Source organism: Poromitra crassiceps (assembly GCF_964638095.1).
Source record: "Poromitra crassiceps genome assembly, chromosome: 1".
Lineage (NCBI taxonomy): Eukaryota > Metazoa > Chordata > Actinopteri > Beryciformes > Melamphaidae > Poromitra > Poromitra crassiceps.
The window spans coordinates 37,038,930-37,060,889 of record NC_139623.1 but is presented as its reverse complement, the minus strand read 5'-3'; the positions used below and the strand labels follow the sequence as shown (position 1 = coordinate 37,060,889).

Below are 21,960 nucleotides of genomic sequence, written 5' to 3'. Positions count from 1 at the left end.
TGACTGGCTACTCAAAAGTTTGGGGAACTATCTGATTTAAAATGAGATATTCCTCTAAATTTGGCTTCAAATGGCAAAAAATTTCCAACGCTGCCCTTCGGACGGCGGCAACCGTGGGCCCGATGTTAGATCCTTTCATGGGGCCCGAAGTCCCTGGCTACGGCCCTGTGTGTGTGTGTGTGTGTGTGTGTGTGTGTGTGTTTTGCTGGAGAAGTAACATAGTGTTGAAATAGCAGAATTGTCTCAGTGATTCATCAGACAGCCTCTCACATCATTGACCCCTGCATGGTGTTTGGTTTAGGCCTCTGCGTGATGAACAGTGTTAGCACTGTGGATTGTTAGCACTGTGGATTGTTAGCACTGTGGACTGTTAGCACTGTGGACTGTTAGCACTGTGGACTGTTAGCACTGTGGACTGTTAGCACTGTGGATTGTTAGCACTGTGGACTGTAGCACTGTGGATTGTTAGCACTGTGGACTGTTAGCACTGTGGATTGTTAGCACTGTGGACTGTAGCACTGTGGATTGTTAGCACTGTGGACTGTTAGCACTGTGGATTGTTAGCACTGTGGACTGTTAGCACTGTGGATTGTTAGCACTGTGGATTGTTAGCACTGTGGACTGTAGCACTGTGGATTGTTAGCACTGTGGATTGTTAGCACTGTGGACTGTTAGCACTGTGGACTGTAACACTGTGGATTGTTAGCACTGTGGACTGCACTTTGCTAAAGCCGGGATGTTTGGGCCTATGTATTTACTGTAGTTGAGGAACTGACTGACTCAGGCTTCCATAATAGTTTCCCTTCTCTCTGAAACTCACTGTAATATTCATCATATTCACATGGAAATTAGGACTTCCTAATATCCTGTTTTACGCACGCATCATATCCGACTGCATTCATAGCTATCTTCAAAGGAGTGGATGGTCCAAATGGTAAATTCCGTCTTGGTAATGTTATAATACCCAACTAACAGCAGTAACCACTAACATGTTTACAGCCTGGTATAACTGTTTTAGTCTCTACAGCTATTTCACCGTTCATGACAACTGTATTGGGGGGGGGTACATTTTTATATAAGTCGCCCATTTATATATTTTATGGCTGCAAAAAGAAGTCTGAGGATTGCATAGCAGTTAATGGGGAAATGACGTAGCCTGGGTGAACCCAGCCTTCAATGTGACATCACAGACTATGCCTGTAACATAGGTTTCTTTCTTCGTGAATGTTAATACATAGGGGTCATGTGGAGGCTATGTTTACCCAGGCTAGAAATGACCCTAATTCTCACTTAATTTAGTACCTCAGTAACACTTATCTAATGAGTTTATAGTATCATTCACTAGTTTCAAGTCTTCAAGGTTTTTTGTGTGTAAATTATGGTCCCATTTAGAGTAAAATAGATGATAAATCAGACTATAATTTGGGGCCTGATTGACAACTCGCCTGTCCAGTGATTGCACAGCTAGTCGATCAGAGACCAATAGTTGCGTCACTCTGTCTGGCAAAAAAAAAAAACACACAAGATGCTACAGAAACAATCGCCGTCTTCCTTTGTATGAGGAAGACTCTGTCTCCAGAGCCTCTTGGTGTTGTGTGGTTGCAGCCTTATGTTCCACTTAGAGGAGCCTACAGGGAATACGTGAAAGATCAAAGTAAAATGGAGCATTACTAGCGAATTATGTTCCTGAATGAAGAGTGTGTGTGTGTGTGTGTGTGTGTGTGTGTGTGTGTGTGTGTGTGTGTGTGCGTGCGTGCGTGCGTGCGTTCTGTTTTTGTTCCCAATTCCTCTTCTGTCAAACCATAATGCGTGCGCTGCAATTTCACTTCAACCAAAAATCTAGACAGACAGACAGACAGACAGGTTGGACCACTAAATCTCTTCAACCAAAACCACAGACAACAGACAACAGTCAATAGAATGAACAGATACCCGCCCCATGGTTGAGGCATCAGTTCACTTTCATCCATTCAGGAAGCTACTTTTTCATCCAAAATTAAACTAAAAAGCCATTACGAGCCACAGTTTCTCTCTGTTATCAATAAATTAACTGTGGTTTAGGTTCAAGGTTCAAGGTAGTCTTTATTATCCCCGAGGGGCAATTTGTGAAGCAGCCATTAGAAGCATAAAAAACAACAAATCATCAAACAAACAGCAAACAGACCTCAGCACAACAATTGACAGCAGTTACAGTGGAAATCACATGGGGCTATTTAAGAAGCCGATGGCAGCAGGAACAAATGAGTTTTTGTGCCTGTTGGTTCTGCACTTTGGCAGCAGACTGAATCTGTGACTGGACGGGAGCAGCTCAAACTCTAGGCTCACAGGGTGGCTAGGGTCAGCCAAGATCCACTTTGCCTTTTTCAAGCTCCTAGCTTTGTACAGGCTATGAAGGTCGTTTAGAGTGTTGTGAGCAATTTTGCTGCACACCTTCACAATACTGTGCAGTCGATTCTTATTCTTGAGGGTAAGAGACCCATACCAGCACACAAACGAGAAAGTAAGAACTGATTTGATAAAACAAGAGTAAAACATTTTCATAAAAGTCCTGTCGACATTAAAATTCTGTAGCTTATGATAAAAGAACATTTTAGGGCTTGTCTGTGTGTCATCATTGGACTCCAAACGGGGGAGGAAGACGTGCGCGTGAAAGCTCCCGAATGAGACCTCCTGTCGCTGTCTTATTTGTTTTATTTGCTCTATTTGTTTTACTCAGAGTTTTATAGGGTTTAACTGGTTTTAGTAGGAGTTTTAACTGGTTTTAGAGCTCTCGTCTTATTTCAATTTTGCGAGTCTACTCAGTTGCTTTTGTGTTCAACTATCTGTGTTTGCTAACGCTAGCTGCCCGGCTGGGTTGGCTAGCCTTAGCCTGTAGCTAGGCGAACTATTGGAGTAGCACACGGATCGAGTGGACTTTTTCAGCGCAAGAGCCAGGAACTCTCTGAGGACAATCAGAGCCTGGAAAGCCTGCAGTGCCTGCAGTGGGCTCGCCTTTAGCCCGGATCTGCAGCACGGGGACGGGTAAAGAGCCGAACTCTCTAATTATAGAGCGGAACCCTCTACTACTAGGCGAATACCAGCAGCTAGCGTGTAGCCGTGGCTAGGCTAACTGCTAGCGGGTGGGATACCAACATCAACGATGGCGGGTGGGACCAGGGCGGCTATAGCCCTGTTTACCCTGGTGCTATTCCTAAACCTGACTACACTCACCACGGCTGATTGTCCTGAGGGATTGTCCGGGAGGGCACATCGGTTTCGGGAAGGCGACGTTGCTCAGCGTCCTGGCATCCACGCCCCATAACGATGGCGGCCACAACAGGGCCAGGCGCAGGCAATCCACCCGAACTGTGAATGCCTGCAAGCTATTCATCACACTCGCTATTCTGCTCTCCGGGGACATCCATCAATGCCCCGGTCCAGTCAACATGACGGAGATGGGGAATTCCAACATCGCCCCTGATCTACATACGAGCTCCAGAGCTGACAGGCAACTAGCCTTGAACATCCAGCCAGCCTGGCTAACACAGCCCGGGACCAATGGGGGTACGGTGGTGCAGTGGTAAGCGCTGTCGCCTCACAGCTCGAAGGTCCTGGGTTCGATTCCCACCTGGGACGCTGTGGGCGCTGGAGGTGTGACCCCCCCATATCTTCAGTGCCTACTGCCCAGGTGGGCTATCTCGTCGAAAGGGCCTTTCTGTGTGGAGTTTGCATGTTCTCCCCGTACCCCCCAGGGGGTTCCTCCGTACATAACCCCCCACTAAAAACATGCAGAAGATCGTCATCCGACCAGTGACGACAACATCTGAAGTTGGTCCAATGATGGTCCAATGAAGGTCCCCGGGCGCTGGAAAGAAATAGCGACCACTGCTCCTGGCCTGCCCCCTGGAGGAAAGGACAAGCCTGGATGGGTCAAATGCAGAGGACATTTCACCGGCCACCGTCAGCATGAGTGTGTGTAGTGGCCGCATGCATGTGTTGTAGTGTGTTCGTGTGACAATAAAGACGGGCTGCCGTCTGAAAATCGTGAAAACACCCCCAGCTAGCCTCCACTAGCTGGGTGGACATCCAGCCAGCCTGGCTATCACAGCCCGGGGCCAGTCAACACCCCCAGCTAGCCTCCACTAGCTGGGTGGACCCTCTCCATCCTCCTGTGCTCCGGAGCCATGGTCACCCCTCGCGGAGCAGCATTGGGAGCCCTTCCTCAACTTTCCCCGACGGGGTCGTGCTGACGGCCCCTGGTCCAGCAGTCGGGGAGCATGAGCGGGTTTCAACTAGGACCTCCAACGGCAGCACGCTGCTAGCCAGTGGAGGGTTACATGCCGCCATTCCGACGTGCTGCCACTCCGACGTTCCGCCACTCAGAAATATCGGCACTCAGAAATATTGCCACTCAGAAATCCCGCCACTCCGATTTTCATAAGGTCCGCCACTCTGAACTTGATTTGACTTCCAGTTCACGTTCAGGCAGCTGAACCTCGTTCAGACAGGCACCTCTCTCAGATGCTGCTAAATGGGTTGCCTCGAATCCTGGAAATGATTGTGGAGCCCAACAAAATTAAAATCAGAATCAGAATCAGAAAGACTTTAATGATCCCCGGGGGGAAATTGGGAATAAAGACGTGTTGTTCAAAGATGTTGTTGGTGCTCCCTCTAACTCCACAATGTGCAAGATAGTAATAGGCTATGTGTCTCTATAGGCGGGTGCACAACGCACACACCCTGCTTAGAGAGCAGCGCACACACATGCAGACACTGCCGTGGGAACATAGCCTAATTCTGTTGTCCCTCCATGCGCCCTGCAGCTGTGTAAAATGTCATACGAAATAATTATAAATTCCGATAGGATAAGCTTGCTGATTAACTGAAAACAATTAAACAATAACGAAAAAAATAATATCCTAACGAAAATAGAAGTCTAATCAAGTAAATAGCCTTCAGAAAGCATCAGTAAAAGCCCAGTTCTAATAGGCTACTGCTGTGCTGCTGAGACGCACAGTGTGCGACTGAAATGTCTGCACTTTTGTGCCATATCCCACAATATCCAAACTTCGGAATGGCGGATACTTTAGAAAAAAGAGGAAGGGCCGACATTTCGAATAATGAAGGCAGGAATTTTCGTAATGGTGGGACCTATGAAAAAAAGGTGAAGGACCACCAGTCCGAATAATGGAAGTTAACGTTCGGAGTGGCAGGGTTTCGGAAAGGCAGACAGTTACCCCAGTGGAGCTACGCCTATGGCGGCTAGCCCTGCAGCTGGTGAACAGCTCTCACTGCGGGATCACATCAGGGCTGAGACGCCTCCGACGCCAACATCAGCGGGCTTGAGTCCATCTACGGCCGCGACGGGAACGACTCTCAATCAAACTGGACCTCTGCCTAGCAACAGCATCAGCTCGACAACAGATGCTGAGATGCCAACACCAGTGACTCTCAATCCACGTCTAACGGTAAAACCACAAGCAACCAGACAGAGACAATTATATGACTTTAATCTCATGAAATCACTGAACCACGCTAAAGTTATTTGGGACAGTCAGTCTAAACCTAAAGGTCTATCGGGGGGCCACCTCAATATACATAGTATCACATCTAAAACGGAGCAAGTGGAAAAACTAGTCACTAATTCTAATATAGATTTTCTATGTCTGTCAGAAACCTGGCTAACGGCAAACTCTCCATGGGCGGCTTATGTCATGCCCGGGTTTAATGCTTTTAGGAAGGACACAATGAATGGGAGAGGTGGGGGATTACTTTTGTACATCAAGGATACTCTACAGTGTAGTATACTTGATGTACAATCCAAGCTAGATGATGAATTTGAATATTTAGCGGTGTCCCTGACTCTGTCCCCCAGCATGTCTTTTATAGTTGTGAGCATTTACCGCCCTCCTTCCGCAGATAGCAATTTTTATGCTAACCTTAAAGCAATCTTAAAGGAACTTCATAGCACAGGTAAGGAAGTGATCCTCGTCGGAGATTTTAATATAAATTGGGCTGATAAAAAAGGTAGAAAGAAGTTAAAAGACACTGTTAGCATGTACGATTACACTCAATTGACAGTAGCACCAACTCGGATAACTAGAACAACTAAAACACAAATCGATCTCATCTTCTCCAATAAACCCGATAGAATCCTTAATTCCTATAATTATATAACAGGTGTATCTGATCATAACCTTACATTAATTACTCGTAAATTAAATAAAAAAAGGTTTTAGACCTTAGTAAAGTTGATACTGAACTAAAACAGATCAACTGGAACAGTCTGCCCTCGGCGGAAGATTTGGAAACCTCCTGCCAGGGTTTCTTGAACCAAATAAATTTAATTAAAAATAAATTCATGAAAAAAAAAAAAAATCTCCCCTGGTTATCAGAGCCTAAATGGTCTCTAATGAAAAAAAGAGACCAAGCTCTAAAAACAGCATTAAAATCAGGCCTCACTACTGATTTGCTAGTGTTTAAAGGCCTGAGAAATAAAGTATTAAATGCTCTTAGACGGGCAAAAGCTACTTTTTTCGTAAATATCATAACTCAAGCCAAGGGTAATAGTCAGTTAGTATGGAAACACATTAATAATATCTCAAGAAAGGAAGACAAGGCCCCCAAACGCCTTGAAATTAGAGTAAATAATATCTTAATTCAGGATGAGAAAGTAATCGGAAACATCTTTTAATGAGTTCTTCAGGGACTCAGTCTTGGAGCTGGCCACAACATTTGGCGACAGGGAGGATGTGATCTCTCCACCAGACCACGCCCACCCTGTCTTCTCCCTCACTGAGCCAACTGAACAGGAGGTTTTGAGGACTCTATCGACCTTGAAGGCCTCTAATGCTCTGGACGTGTATGGCCTTGATTCTTGTATTTTTAAGCGGAATGCAACTACTCTGTGCGCTTCTATCTCCAAGCTGCTTAATCGGTCTATTAACTCATTGAGTGCCATGGACGAGTATGTTCGTCAATTGGTTTAGTAACGTAGAGTGCCAAGGACGTGTATGTTCGTCAATTGCGTTTTTTGACGGTGGGACGTGCATCAAAGCCAGATCCATCTCCTGTGAAAGTATGGTGGCTGTTGAATGTGTAAAACCTATTTTAGGGACCCATTAGGTGGCGACAGTGCTCTCCAGATTAGAGAAAGGCGAGGAAAAAAGAGAGAAGAAGTCATGGGGAAACGGAAATCGCATCGATATGCATGAAGCATAACGTTAGCTGTGCCTGTGAACAGCAGTCATCTGCTGCCACAATTGAGCCCCATCCGTGTCCGCTGCGATAGCCCCTCCATATGATTTAGTTGCCGACACCAGCGTCTTTCTGAAAGGTTACATTATTCTCAGCTGGGAGCCGGCGACACGCTGTAAAAAAGCGGGGGGATGCAGTGCACTTTTTGGGGCGGCTTTAGCTCAGGAGGTAGAGCGGGTCGGCCAATGACACAAGGGTTGGCGGTTCGATCCCCGCTCCCTCCCAGCTGCCGTCGTTGTGTCCTTGGGCAAGACACCTAACCCTCCTTGCTCCCGATGGTGTGTAGGCACCCTGCGTGGCAGCCTGCCGCCATCGGTGTATGAATGGGTGAATGTAGACTATCTACTGATTGTAAAGCGCTTTGGATAAAAGCGCTATATAAATGCAGGCCATTTACCATTTACTTTTCAGTGCAGAGCAAACTCCTCCCACCACGGAGGAGGAGGAGGAGGAGGAGGGGGGTGGGGCACGCAGGGCACTACAGCATACAACCATTGACAATACACACAGACCCAGGCAGCAGCAGGCTCGATGCACAGAGAGCAAACAAGCTAGAATAGGCTATCTGATGCCCACCAGCAGTAAATCAAGACCAGCAAGAAGGTGTAGGGTCTGCGCACGCAGGGGCCAGCGCTGCTGGTTGCAGCTAAAAAATATTATTTGGCCAAACAAAATTCCTTTGTTTTCACTCTTTTATTGAAGGAAATTATTTTTGAGGTGTCATTACATCAGAAAATATTAGCTTCAGAGTCAATGATGTGCTTGAAATGCTTCCTTTCACAAAAGGCTGAATATCTCAGATTCTAAATTGAAACGTGTCTTTTTGCTCAAAACAACCTATATTCTCCAGCTCATAACTAAAGAACGGAAAATGGTATCAATAAACTTTTTTTTGCAGATGATAGAAGAGAGTCTCATCGTTCTTTGTGCGTGTTCGGTGTTTACATAGTAATATCACACAATATTCTGTGGGCCTCGAGAAATCACTGAAAACGCTCTGAAACTCTGGCACTGGGAGCGTCCGTTCTCCAAAAGTGGCTGGCACTCAATGAGTTAAAGATGCTGTTTTTCCTGATGGTCTGAAAACGGCAGTCATCTCTCCCATCTTTAAGAGTGGCGACCGTTCAGAACTAAGCAATTATAGACCGATTAGCATCTTGCCCATCCTCTCAAAAGTGATGTAAAAAGTTGTTGCATGCCAATTAACAGCCCACTTGAACTCCAGCCATCATCCACTTCATCCTATGCAATTCGGTTTCAGGCCTCAACACTCCACGGAAACGGCAAACTGTTACTTTGTAGAGGAAATAAAGAGCATTAATATTCATAGACCTGAAAAAAGCTTTTGATACAGTCAACCATAATGTACTGCTATCAAAACTTTCCAAACATAACATCTCGACCCATACGATGAAGTGGATGACATCTTACTTAAACAACAGAAAGCACTGTACAAGAATCAATGGTCATACTTCCTCACTTTTAGATTTCTCTACGGGGGTTCCCCAGGGTTCGGTCCTGGGTCCTGTCTTCTTCGGTGTGTACATAAATGACCTCCCCCACATCTGCACAGATGTGAGAGTCCAAATGTACGCGGACGACACGGTCATATATGTACACGCTGACTCCAAGCAGGAAGCTGCATCTGTCGCTATGGAAAAGCTAGCTATGTGGCTGAATGACTCCTGCCTGACCTTGAATGTCGCTAAAACAGTGAACATGTATTTCTCTATAAGGCGTAATAACACCCCCCGCCCCCCCGGCTGACATCTTTGTTAAGGGTCAGAGGGTGGAGGTTGTCCAGGAGTGTAAATACCTGGGTATTATTTTAGATAGCAACCTCTCCTTCATAAAGCACATAAAGAAAACTGCAGGGACTGTCAAACGTAATCTTCGGCAATTTAGATTCATTCGAGGTCAGCTGAGCACTGATGCGGCAAAACTGTATCTTCATTCTTTCATTTTATCACATCTGTCTTATTGTGCCACTACGTGGTCCCAGGCCAATAAAACAACGACGCAGCCACTCTTTACTCTATTCAAGCAAGCGTTGAAGGTCCTGGATAAAAAACCTAACAGCTATCATTACTGTAACATTATCAAGAAATATAACTTTCTAACATTCGAGAATTTCCTGCTGATGGCAAATGTCAGTTTGTTGTATACACGAATCCCACGGCCAATTTGTGTAGGCTGCCATCTAGTGGTGCCGCCATTACTGTGGGGGTAGGTCCCCGCAGCTAGACTGTGCTGCTGGCTGCTGCAGAGTGCCAAATGATAACAGCGTCGTGAGCTGGATTGATAACGTGAGACAGTAGCCCACAGTTACTGATGAAGGTACGACCTTATTATGGATGGGGATAGTAATTATTCAAATTGTAAATAGCGGAAAAAATACCACTTAACGAGCCGCATTTCAAGTGATTTCAAGTAGGCAATTTTCTCAAACGACTTCATAACAAGAGAAGTAAGCGCCACAGGCATGTAGTGATTGAGAGACTTTGGGGCTTTGTTTTTGGGGACAGGCACAATAATAGAATCCTTCCAAAGACAGGGAACAATGTGGAGCTGGAGTGATAACATGAAAATAAAACACAATATGTAGGCCAACTGTTCGGCACAGTTTTTAAGTATACGGCCTCCAATGCCGTCGGGGCCAGGACTTTTCCTGTCCTTTACACCTCGGGAAAGTTTTAGGACCTTACCCCTATCAAAGTGGACACTGCTTTGCCCAGGGGTGACATTATAAAAACCTGACAGCTCCTCGCTAAAATCATGAACATTAAAATGAGTATAAAAAGATTGTTTAATTATGCATTTTCAATAAATTTAATTTTTTACCTTTTTATTTATACAGGGGGAGTCTCACTGAGAGCAATGCTCTCTTTTTCAGGAGCGCCCTGTTCACATTCACACACACATTCATACCTGGAAGCTGACCAGTACAACCACAGTCTGATCTGCTGGCCACTGATCAGCTCCACTGGAGCAGTTGGGGTTAAGGGCCTTGCTCAAGGGCACCTCAGTGGTGGCAATGAGGGAGGGGCAAGTGCTGCCTTTTCACTTTCCCCACCCAGATTTATCCTGCCGGTCCCGGGGATTGAACCGACGACCTTCCGGTCACAAGCTCGCTTCTCTAACCATTGGGCCACCCCCAGTGAATACCCCCATTTCTCTGTATTGTGTTTCTCCCAGTAAATAAGGATGTGATTCTGTGCACACAGCATTTTCAGTTCTACTATCAACCCATACTGACACAAGAAAACCAAAAGCACATACATGTAGATGTTTAGGGGAATGAGGATGAAATACCTCCGGATGGGAAGCTTCTTATACCCTGCCCTGTATCCGGTCTGTTTGTGACAGAAATACTTTCATATTAAAACACCTTTAGAACTATCCTCCTCCTGAGAATATTTACCGTCTGTCAAATGCTTGCTGAGGAACGCAGCGACAAACAGATTGATGAAACCTACCTGGTACGCCTGCCTGCATCCACGCTGAGATGTCCAACCCTTCTGCGGGTGTCTCCAGCTGCGTCATATTAATGGGAGCCAACAGTTTGACCACTTCTTCCATCACCTGTCAGTAGAGATACAACCATGTGCTCAGCTCACAATACCGTTCATGATATGCCACTGCTTTTCAGATCGAATACATCATGATTTAACAAAGCTCCATGATGTATACTGTGCCTTCTGCATTACTTTGTTATCTTAATTGTGTAATATACTGTAGAGTGTACAGTCTACACTGTAGACTGTACACTCGCTGTGGCCAGTTTGTTAGGTACACCACCACCACGTTAAAATAAAAGGATCACTCTTACATACATTGAATCACATAACCAGGGTGTGCTGCACTGATTCATGCAGCAGAAATTACTGTAACGCTTTAGAATACAGCCCGCACACTACCCTGTAAGTACAGGGTAACATCTGTAAGTACAGGGTACAAAATCTGTACTTACAGGGTAAATATGGGGTACAAGATGTACTTACAGGGTAAATATGGGGTACAAGATGTCAATTTACCCTTTAAGTATAGGGTACCAAATCTGTACTTACAGGGTAAGTACAGGGTACCACATCTGTACTTACAGGGTAAGTATGGGGTACAATATGTGACTTACAGGGTAAGTACGGGGTACAAGATCTGAATTTACCCTGTAAGTACAGGGTACCAAATCTGTACTTTGTACTTACAGGGTAAGTACAGGGTACCACATCTTGGGTACAGGGTACATCTTGTACCCTGTACTTACAGGGTAAATACAGGGTAGAAGATGTGAATTTACCCTGTAAGTACAGGGTACCAAATCTGTACTACAATATGTGAATTTACCCTATAAGTACAAGGTACCACATCTGTACTTACAGGGTAAGTACGGGGTACAAGATGTGACTTACAGGGTAAGTACGGGGTACAAGATGTGAATTTACCCTGTAAGTACAGGGTACCAAATCTGTACTTACAGGGTTTGTACAGGGTACAAGATGTGAATTTACCCTGCAAATACAGGGTACCAAATATGTACTTACAGGGTAAGTAGGCTACAGGGTACCACATCTGTACTTAGTCTACAAGATGTGACTTTACCACACCCCTGTAGTTACTATGTAACTACAAGAGAATTAACACTGCTTTAGAATACAGCCCATGCCCTTGTAGTTACTATGTAACTATGAGGGAATTAACACTGCTTTAGAATACAGCCTGCGCCCCCTGTAGTTACACTGTAGTTATAGATGTTAAGATAAAGATGTTACGATTTCTTTGTATTCTAAATCGTTACAAAAAAAAACTCTTCTTCATCTTAACATTGCAGTGTAAAATGCCTCGTATTTACATAGTAACTACAGTGTGAGGACAGGGGCGCAGGCTGTATTCTAAAGCAGTGTTTATTCCCTCGTAGTTACATATTAACTACAGCATAACTTCAGTGGTGTGGACTTAAAGCAGTGTTAATTCCCTCTAAAGGTGCGTTCACACCGACATATTAAAGTTTTTCGCTGGCATCGAGTTTACATACGAAGTCAATGCAAACGAGCGATTGAGTGTATATTCGCCCGGGAGAAAAATCGCTGGGTGTCCGAGTGACAGAGACAGAGTGATAGGGTGAAAATTCGCTCGTCGCCCTAGATGAAATATCCCAACTCGAGCGAATTTTCGTTGGCATCAGTCGCTCACTGTTCAACGCTGATTGGCTGCCATGTGAGAGTGAGTCAAGGATCACAATGGCTTGGAACAAACCGCTGGTTTATTGTGTGGCAACAAACCGCATTGACAGCTGATTGACAGGCTGACAGCTGACATGAAGTGAAGTCTGTACTGTCCGGTATAGAGCTCGCGTTAGGAGCACGCTGATAGGCTTAGCTTGTAAACAACTACGGTGGCTCGTAGTGGACAAACATCATGACATTGTGTAACGTCATAGCCCCCAGCATCCCCAACAACTTCCGCCCTATCTCCAACCTCCCCTTTCTATCAAAAATCCTTGAACGAGTCACCGCATCCCAGATCAAATCCCACCTTGACACCAACAACCTGTATGAAATCATCCAGTCTGGCTTCCGCACACAGCACCACACTGAAACCGCCCTCCTCAAAATCAGCAATGACATTCTCCTCTCCGCAGACTCCGGCTCCCTCACCATCCTCATCCTCCTCGACCTCACTGCTGCTTTCGACGCCATCACTCACTCCATCCTCCTCTCCCGCCTCCAGCACTCCATTGGCATCACCGGCACCGTCCTCTCCTGGCTCACCTCATACCTCTCCTGACCTTCACCAATTCATCTCCACCAACAACTGCAAATCCTCCACTGCCCCAGTCACTCACGGTGTCCCCCAAGGTTCAGTACTTGGTCCCCTACTCTTCATCCTCTACATCCTTCCCCTCGGTCAGATCCTCCGCCATCACGGCCTCCGTTTCCATTGCTATGCCGATAACACTCAACTTTACCTCTCCTCCAAAACCGCATCACCCCAGCCACCCACTCCACCCTCTCTGCCTGCCTCAGTGACATAAAAACCTGGATGCAAAATAACTTTCTCAAACTCAACTGCAATAAATCTGAAATTCTCATCATTGGCCCCAAGTCCCTCACCCGCTCTGCTCAGAACTTCTCTCTCACCATCGACGGCTCCATTATCACCCCCTCCGCCCAGGTCCGCAACCTCGGTCTCATCCTCGATCCCACCCTCTCCCTCCTCTCCCATGCAAATCATATCACCAAAACCGCTTTCTTTCACCTCCGGAACATTGCCCGCCTCCGCCCCTCCCTATCCTTCCCCGCTGCTGAAACTCTCATCCATGCCCTCATCACATCCAGACTCGACTACTGCAATAGCATCCTCTACGGTTCCCCCCACAAAATCATCAACAAACTCCAATATGTCCAGAACTCCGCTGCCCGCCTCCTCACCTCCACCTGCCGCCAAGACCACATCACTCCCGTCCTCCACAACCTCCACTGGCTCCCAGTCAAATACCGGATCAACTACAAAATTCTACTCACCACCTACAAAGCCCTCAACAACCTGGCCCCCCCTACCTCTCTGATCTCCTCCCATACGGAAAGGTAATATATGTCATATATGGACATACATCCGACACAAGGTCCACATATATGTCACCATACATGTACATGTATGCACTTTGCATACAAACCCATCTGAGATATATGCATATATACTGTATGTGAGGATCATATATGTGATCCAAATATAAATTGACATATATGATCATATAGGCAATTAACATATATGAGTACTCCCATACATGTGGTCATATATGCTCATGTAAGTAATGGACATATAGGGTTATTCTTGCATATGTTTAGATATATGTACATATAAGCAATTAACATATAAGAATATTTCTACATATTTCCGCATATATGCAAATACAAGCAACACACATATATGTTATTCTCTTCCATATCAAAATATGTGTTTGTATAAGCATTAAACATATATGATTACTATTATGTATGTCAACATATATGCTCATATAATCAGTTAACATATGCGGATATTCTCATAAATGTAATCATATATGTTTGTGTACGCATTGAACATATAGGGTTAAACTTACATATGTCTACATATATGTGTATATCAGCAATTAACATATAAGACTTTACTTACATATGTCAGCAGGTATGCTCATATAAGCAATTAACATATGAGTATTCTCATACATGTGATCATTATGTTCATGTAAGTAATCCAGGGTGCAGCAGAGAGACTGGTTGGAGGGGGCGTGAACATTTCTCCAGAATTTGCATGGAAGTCCCATGATGCATTTGGGGCAGAGATTAGGGATCTAATATGGTTAATAACTCCACATGATTTAATTTATGAAGCTTTTAAATTACATATTTGGAATCAGCTTTACGATGAGCTTCTAAATCATATATAATATATAATGTTTACACTAAAACCATAATATAGACTATAGGGCATTTTAATGGCTCCACTGTCAAAAAACCCTTATTTTTCAATCTCAGGCACACTGGGAGTAAAGGAAGTTCTGACAACTAACCTTGAAATATCCAGTAGTGCTGGAAGTCTTGCACAAAACTAACCATTTTTATGGTGGGTTTTCACTTCTGAGATGTTGTTCAATCAAAAATAATTTGAAAAATTATATTTCTTTAATTAAGAGATATGTGTTTTGATTCCAATGTTGTTCCAATTCCATACATGTTCATATATTGTGATATATATGTGTCCATATACAATCTATACATGTATGCACATATATAATTATATAGGACAAACATATATGGACCATATATGAAACGTTCCAATTCCATACATGTTCATATATTGTGATACATATGCACATATATGCACATATATCCTGGATATGTATGTGGATATATGTCGAATACTTATATGAACATATACTACATATATGTTTACTACATATATGTGCATATATGCCTCTTCCGTATGGGCTCCCCCGCCACGTCCCCACCCGCAGCCTCAGGTCCGGAGACACCAACTGCTTGACGATCCCCAGGACCAAGCTCCGGTCCTGTGGCGACAGGGCCTTCTCAGTTGCCGCACCCACCCTCTGGAACACTCTCCCCATCCACATCCGTCAATCAAACTGTATAACATCCTTCAAACAGGCCCTCAAGACCCACCTCTTCAACCTCACCTTCTCCTCCTAACCTCACGCCACTCTACCTACTGTCCCCACCTTTAATCTACATGAATGTATTTAATTAAATTATTTAATTTGTGTGTTTCTGTAAAATCGACTTTGAGTATCTAGAAAAGCGCTATATAAGATTATTATTATTAGATGTCCGTCAATTCTTGTGCCTGTTGACAAGCGATTTAAACACAGCGACAGAGCGATTCCAAAGGGTTGAATCGAGCGACAGAGAGAAAAATAAATATCTCGGTGTGAACACAGCTTTAGTTACATAGTAACTACAGTGTAACATCAGGGGAACGGGCTGTATTCTAAAGCAGTGTTAATTCTCTCGTAGTTGCATAGTAACTAGAGTGTAACTACAGGGGTGTGGTAAAGTCACATCTTGTACCCTGTACTTACACTGTAAGTACAGACTGTAAGTACAGATGTGGTACCCTGTACTTACAGGGTAAATCGACATCTTGTACCCCGTACTTACCCTGTGTGGTAGATTTGGTACCCTGTACTTACAGGGTAAATTGACATATTGTACCCCGTACTTAACCTGTAAGTACAGGTGTGGTAGATTTGGTACCCTGTAAGTACAGATCTTGTTACCCTGTATTTACAGCGTAGTTTGCGAGCTGTATTCTAAAGCATTACCAACAGAACTTCCTGAGATTTTAACACACAACAGAGTTGGGGTTATTGAGAATGGCGGGACAAAAAACAGAGAGTCAGTGGCAGGCCAGTGGGTAAAAAGAGCTTGTAGAGGGGAGAAGTCTGAGAATCTTTGGGGGCGGCAGTAGCCTGGAGGGCTGTGACCTAAAGGTCGCTGAATCAAATCCCTGAACCGGCTGGGGAAAATGTGGGTGCGCAAAGTGAAACTAGAAGGCTGGATACAAACGGTCAAATAACAGATTGGCTGAGGGAGGTGCAACATGGCACCAGATGAGTGGACATAATAATAATAATAAACTTATTTCCCACACCCAACTTTTCTTCCACAACTAATAACTGTGTGACGATGTACCTTCCGGGCTGCATCATTGCCAGTGAACTGGAGAGCCACCGGGGTGAAAGTCCCCATGTCAGACTCCATGACCAGGTCATAGTCAGACTTATTCACCTGGGAAAGAGAGATGGGAAGATATGGGGTGAGGGAGAATGATATGAGAGCATGGATCACCGAAATGTGGGTCAAAGCTTTTGTCACAAGCCCAGTGAAGATGTGAATTAACCACATCTGAAGTCTCAGGAGGTGAAGTGCAGTACTTGAGCGTGGTTCATTTTCACTACAGCTGCTCCAGCACACTTGGCATTTGCTACAGTATTGCACAAGAGCAGGCAATGACATCAGTCCAGCTGTGTAGATTACTGGTTAAAGGAGGACTTACCCCCTAGATATGTATTAGAACAGTGATTTGAAAATACCTATGGAAAAAACCAAGAAATGACATATGCTCTTGTCTATACTGGACTCTTTGGCTGTGTTCAAGTCAAGATTCTTTTTCGGAAATCGACGCCATTACAGTTTGCCTACTGCCTCAAAAATAATTTATTTGAGAGGGGCAATATCTTTATAAATATCAACAACTAGCCAACGCTGTTGGTCTGTATGGAAACAGAAAATCTGAAAATGGTTGAAAGTTATATCAATTTGGTAATTCAGTGGCGAACTAGAAATTTAATTATTTTTCTGCATGTATCTCTATGGCAGGTGTCAAAACTACGTTACGAGAGCAAAGTGACATGGGCTCGTTACAGCATCACCGCACAATAGGAGAAACCCCCCGCTCTGGGGTAACACAATGCGAGATTTCTCCACGTCATTCCCTCGTACAACTAGCGATAAACCGCGCAACGAAATCTGTTTTTAATTTGCGTTTTGGGGCTTTTCGTGATTCTTGTTAAAAGTTGTGCAAAAGTTTTCCTCTCAGCGCAGTTGCAGGCTGCGCCCTGGCTGGCGAAACAGCCTGGCTCCTCCATGCATGGGGCGCTCTGTAACCTCACGGAGCAACAAACAAACACAGACAGAAATAGCTGGTGTGCGATTTTTCTTTGTGCGATTGAGGGAATCCCGCATCTTTTTGCGAAGGTGCGACTGGACAGGACGCTTTTCACAGACGGGCACAGTAGCTGAGTAGCCTGTCGGATCTCTCCTCCTCCTCCTCCGCCCATTCACAGTCTGTCTGCTGTGCGCGCTCCCGCGGGTGCATGAGAGTGCAGACTCTCCCGTTTGACTGGCCGAGAGAAAGTGCTTCCAAGTCGGACTGATAATATAAACAACATAATTAGAGCTTATCCAGGTAAGATATTTATAATGTAATGACACATTCAGCGATAAACTGTCTACAATGAAGACATATGTCAAATATGACAACGTGGTGTTCAGTATTTTAAGAGCACAGGAGCTACTTGCTTGATCAAACGGTCAAACCCAATCCCCACAGCAAAACACACACACACAGACACACCGAGAGAGCCCAGCTTCTGCTGCGCGCGCCGCCGGAGCTTGGCGCTAGTGCATGAGGTTTACAGTACGACTCTCTCCCGCCCGCTCCCGCCTGCCTGGGCTGGAGACAGTGCTTCCCACTCGGACTGATAATATAAACATCATCATTCGAGCTTATCCAGGTAAGATAGTGACACATTCAGCGGGAAACTAACTATAATTAAGACATGTGCCAACTTTGACGACGTTTGGTTCAGTATTTTAAGAGCAAACTTCAATAAGAATATAGGCTTGGAGTTCTGAGGAGCCGAAAGGGTACAGGGGGGGTAGGGGAGTAATTATCTTGAAATCCCATAGTCTTTGGGGACAACCTGACGTCAGGTTGTACCAAATCTCCCATTCATTTGAGAGAGAAAAAAAAGCAGTCTTCCACCCTTAGAGGGCGCTTATGCCAGTTATGCTGCTGAAAAATGATACAAATGGTAAAATGGCAACAGTTTGGTGTCAAATGTGGAAATTCTGACCAGAATTCTTCACACATCACCCCCAAAGTCATATATATTGGTTAAAAGCTGAAAAAAAGTGTTTTGGAGGTAAGTTCTCCTTTAAGCACGGAGCACAGTGAGAGGGTTAAGCTGGATTCACACCAGGCAATTTCCTCAAGTTAACTTTCTAAACTCAATCGGCTGGGTTCAACTCACTTTCAGTTCAGTCAATTCAGGAAATAGCTTTTACTGGCATGAGAGCGTTGTTACAGTCAACCACCGTAAATGCTCTGTATTCAGTGAAGGGAATTCAAACCAAAAGTTTTTGAATGAATGAATGAATTTTGAATTGTAGTTTGATTTGAAGTGTTGAAAGTGATTTGAAGTGAATTCACCTCATCCTTTACAAAGACATTTAACACCAAGGTGTCCAGGAAAAGGCTGTTAGCTTTGACAGATTAACCAGATGAGATCCCCCCTTTTCTAAGTGCCTGTTTGATTGTTTGCCTAAGTGAAACTGAATCTGGTGTATTTGTGTTTGCGTATTCTTGGTATATAAGTAGAACGGTTGTTTTTGGCGTTTTCATCAGGCCTGAGGCCTCATATCATCCCTCTCCTCTCTCCCTTCTTTCCTGTCATCCCAGTTACTACTAGTACTAAAGCTAGCTTAGGCTAGTGACTGTTGTGAATAGTGCAGCTGACAACTAGGGAAAGACCTAGTGACAGCATGGAAAGACAGCTGACAGGAGGGATTAGACCCCATCGGGGCTGCAATGGGTTAGCTGCTCATTGTGGCAGTAGCCAAGGCCAATAGGCCATTGGTTACACCCAAACTTGCTACAAAACAGAATTATGAAAAAACACCCCTAGAGTCTGCGAGAGCAGGGGCGGAAGATGACTCACCTATGGTTGACACGGTTATTGACTCTGGAACGGACTTGACTATGAGTAGGGAAAACATGTCAGTGGAAGCCACTAGTTCAGATGTAGATGGAAAGAAGCGTCAGGTTTGCTTGTGTGGGTGGCAGAAGGTAACAACTTTGAGGGGCCTTAGAATCCATCAAGGCAGGAAGAGATGCTTGGTAGAGGGAACACAGGGACCCCGCATTGATAATTATTTCTTAAGAAGTTTATCAAGTCAGTCGGGTGAAGTCCAGCGACAGGAAGTAACCCACAGCTCGCAGGACATCAGCACCCCTGATGTTGAGGCAGGTCCTAGCACCGAGGAAAGCAGAGAGGCCAGCCAGCCAAAAAGGGAGAAGATTAGCGGTCAGAAGGCTAGAGTTAAGTGGCCAGGTGCAGCGGAAAGTAGGAAGTGGGAAGATATCAATAGTGATTTGGTTAGGATGTTAGAGAAGCTTAAAGGAACTGCTGAGAGTAAGTTGGAGAAAATGGGAGATTGTATTTATGATTATGGTAAGGAAAGGTTTGGCGTCTTTGAGAAAAGGAAGAAACTAGAGGGTGAGGTAGTTAAATCTAGGCGCCAACAAGAGATAGATAGACTTATCCAGGAGAGAAGACAGCTTAAGAGGCAGTGGAGGAAAGCTACAGAGGTTGAGAAGGAAGGCATTGATTGCTTGCAGTCAGATGTGAGGGAGCGGTTGGCAGTTTTAAGAAGAGCAGAGAGCATTAGGAAAAATAGGAAAAAGAAAGAGAGAGCTAGAATAGCATTCTATAAGGATCCATTTAGATTTGTGAAGTCATTGTTTAGTAAGGAAAAGAATGGTAGCCTTATGGTACCTAAGCAGAAGCTTGAGGAATATTTGGAGGAGGTTCACAAAGATAGGGAAAGGTTTAGAGAGATGACAGTCCCAGCTGATATTCCACCTATCGGTGAAATAGAGAGCCAGTGTGATGATAGCCCACCAAGGTGGAAAGAAGTTCAAGAAGTAGTGAGACGTGCAAGGGCCTCTTCAGCCCCGGGTCCTAATGGAGTCCCCTACCGGCTGTATAAGAGTGCTCCAGATGTGTTGCAGTTTCTATGGAAGCTGATGAAGGTAGTCTGGAAGAAGCAGGTTATTCCTAAGGCGTGGCGTAGAGCAGGGGGAATCTTCATTCCTAAAGAAAGGGACTCGTTAGAGATAAGTCAGTTTAGACCTATCAGTCTACTTAATGTTGAAGGGAAGGTTTTCTTTAGTGTTGTGGCACAGAGGCTGTCTAGTTATCTAGAAAAGAATAGGCTAATAGATACTTCGGTGCAAAAGGCTGGAATTCCCGGCTTCTCCGGGTGCTTAGAGCACACCAGCATGATCTGGCACCAAATCCAGTCAGCTAGGCGTGAGAAGAGAGACCTGCATGTAGTATTCTTGGACCTGGCTAATGCTTTCGGGTCAGTGCCGCATAGTCTGTTATGGGAGGCCTTTGATTTCTTTAGAGTGCCAGGTAGTATAAAGAGCTTAGTTAAAGCCTACTTCTTAGATATTCAACTCTGCTTTACCACAGCAGAGTACACTACAGCTTGGCAGCAGCTGGAGATAGGCATTATGGCAGGGTGTACAATTTCCCCATTAGCTTTTACCATGGCAATGGAGATCATTATTATGGCTTCAAAATGGGTAGTGGGTGGAGAAAGGCTGCAGGGAGGGCTGCGGCTCCCTCCAATTAGGGCATACATGGATGACATGACGTCAACCGCTCCATGTACTAGCAGATTGTTGGATAAGTTAAATAGTAATCTGCAGTGGGCTAGAATGAAAGTGAAGCCAAGTAAGTCCAGGAGTATTTCAATCATTAAAGGGAGGGTAGTAGGTAAGATGTTTGTTATAAATGATGAGGTGGTGCCTACAGTGTTAGAGAAACCAGTCAAGAGTTTGGGAAGATGGTATGATGCAAGCCTCAGTGATAAGGGACAGTTTGAGGAGGTGAGGCAGGAAATGATTCAAGGTATTTCAAGTAGCCTATAGACAAGTCAGGGCTCCCAGGAAAGTTAAAGTTGTGGTGTTTGCAGTTTGGATTGTTGCCTCGGTTGATGTGGCCACTGACAGTGTATGAGGTTCCCCTTTCAAAGGTAGAAAAGCTAGAAAGGATGATTAACTCATTCATTAGAAAATGGCTCGGAGTCCCACGCTGCCTAAGCAGTGTAGCCTTATATGGGAAAGGCATATTGGAATTGCCATTATCGAGCCTGACAGAGGAGTGTGCTAAGGTTAGACTGGAAATGACTCTGACTCAGTCAAAGGATCCAGTGGTTAGGAGTGTAGCGGCCACAGTTAAAACAGGGAGGAAGTGGAACCCAAAGGAGGCAGTACAGCAAGCACAGTCAGCTCTTAGACACAGGGATATCATAGGTCAGGTGCAGCATGGGCGTGGAGGCTTAAATATTTTAAATTATTGTTAAGAGATTTAGAGAGAGCTTCTATGGTGTGCTCATGCTGAATCTCTTCCACCTTTAACATGTATTTGTTAAATGTTTTGTTTCTTTTCGTTTTTGTACTGACTGTTATTGATTGTTTTTATGTCTTTGTAATTTGTACTTGTCTGAACAGGTCACACTTGAAAATGAGACCTCGGTCTCAACGTGTTTTTACCTGTTTAAATAAAGGTTAAATAAAAAAATAAAAAAATAGGGTTGTGCATAGGGAAACCTGTGTGGAACAAGGCATCAGTAATAGAAAAGAGGAAGATGGTAG

The 21,960-nt window shown here is 44.6% G+C and overlaps 1 protein-coding gene across 1 annotated transcript in view; it reads right to left on the bottom strand.

Annotated features, from left to right (window-relative positions):
- The window catches only part of LOC310782664 (carboxypeptidase Q-like), a gene marked incomplete at both ends in the record, with an annotated part of 45,760 nt that overhangs the window by 452 nt on the left and 23,348 nt on the right, over positions 1–21,960 (bottom strand). The window contains 2 exons of the mRNA XM_083643376.1: positions 10,713–10,818; positions 16,425–16,520. Of these exons, the coding sequence (XP_083499502.1) occupies positions 10,713–10,818; positions 16,425–16,520 (202 nt within the window). The remainder of the gene's footprint in view (positions 1–10,712; positions 10,819–16,424; positions 16,521–21,960) is intronic.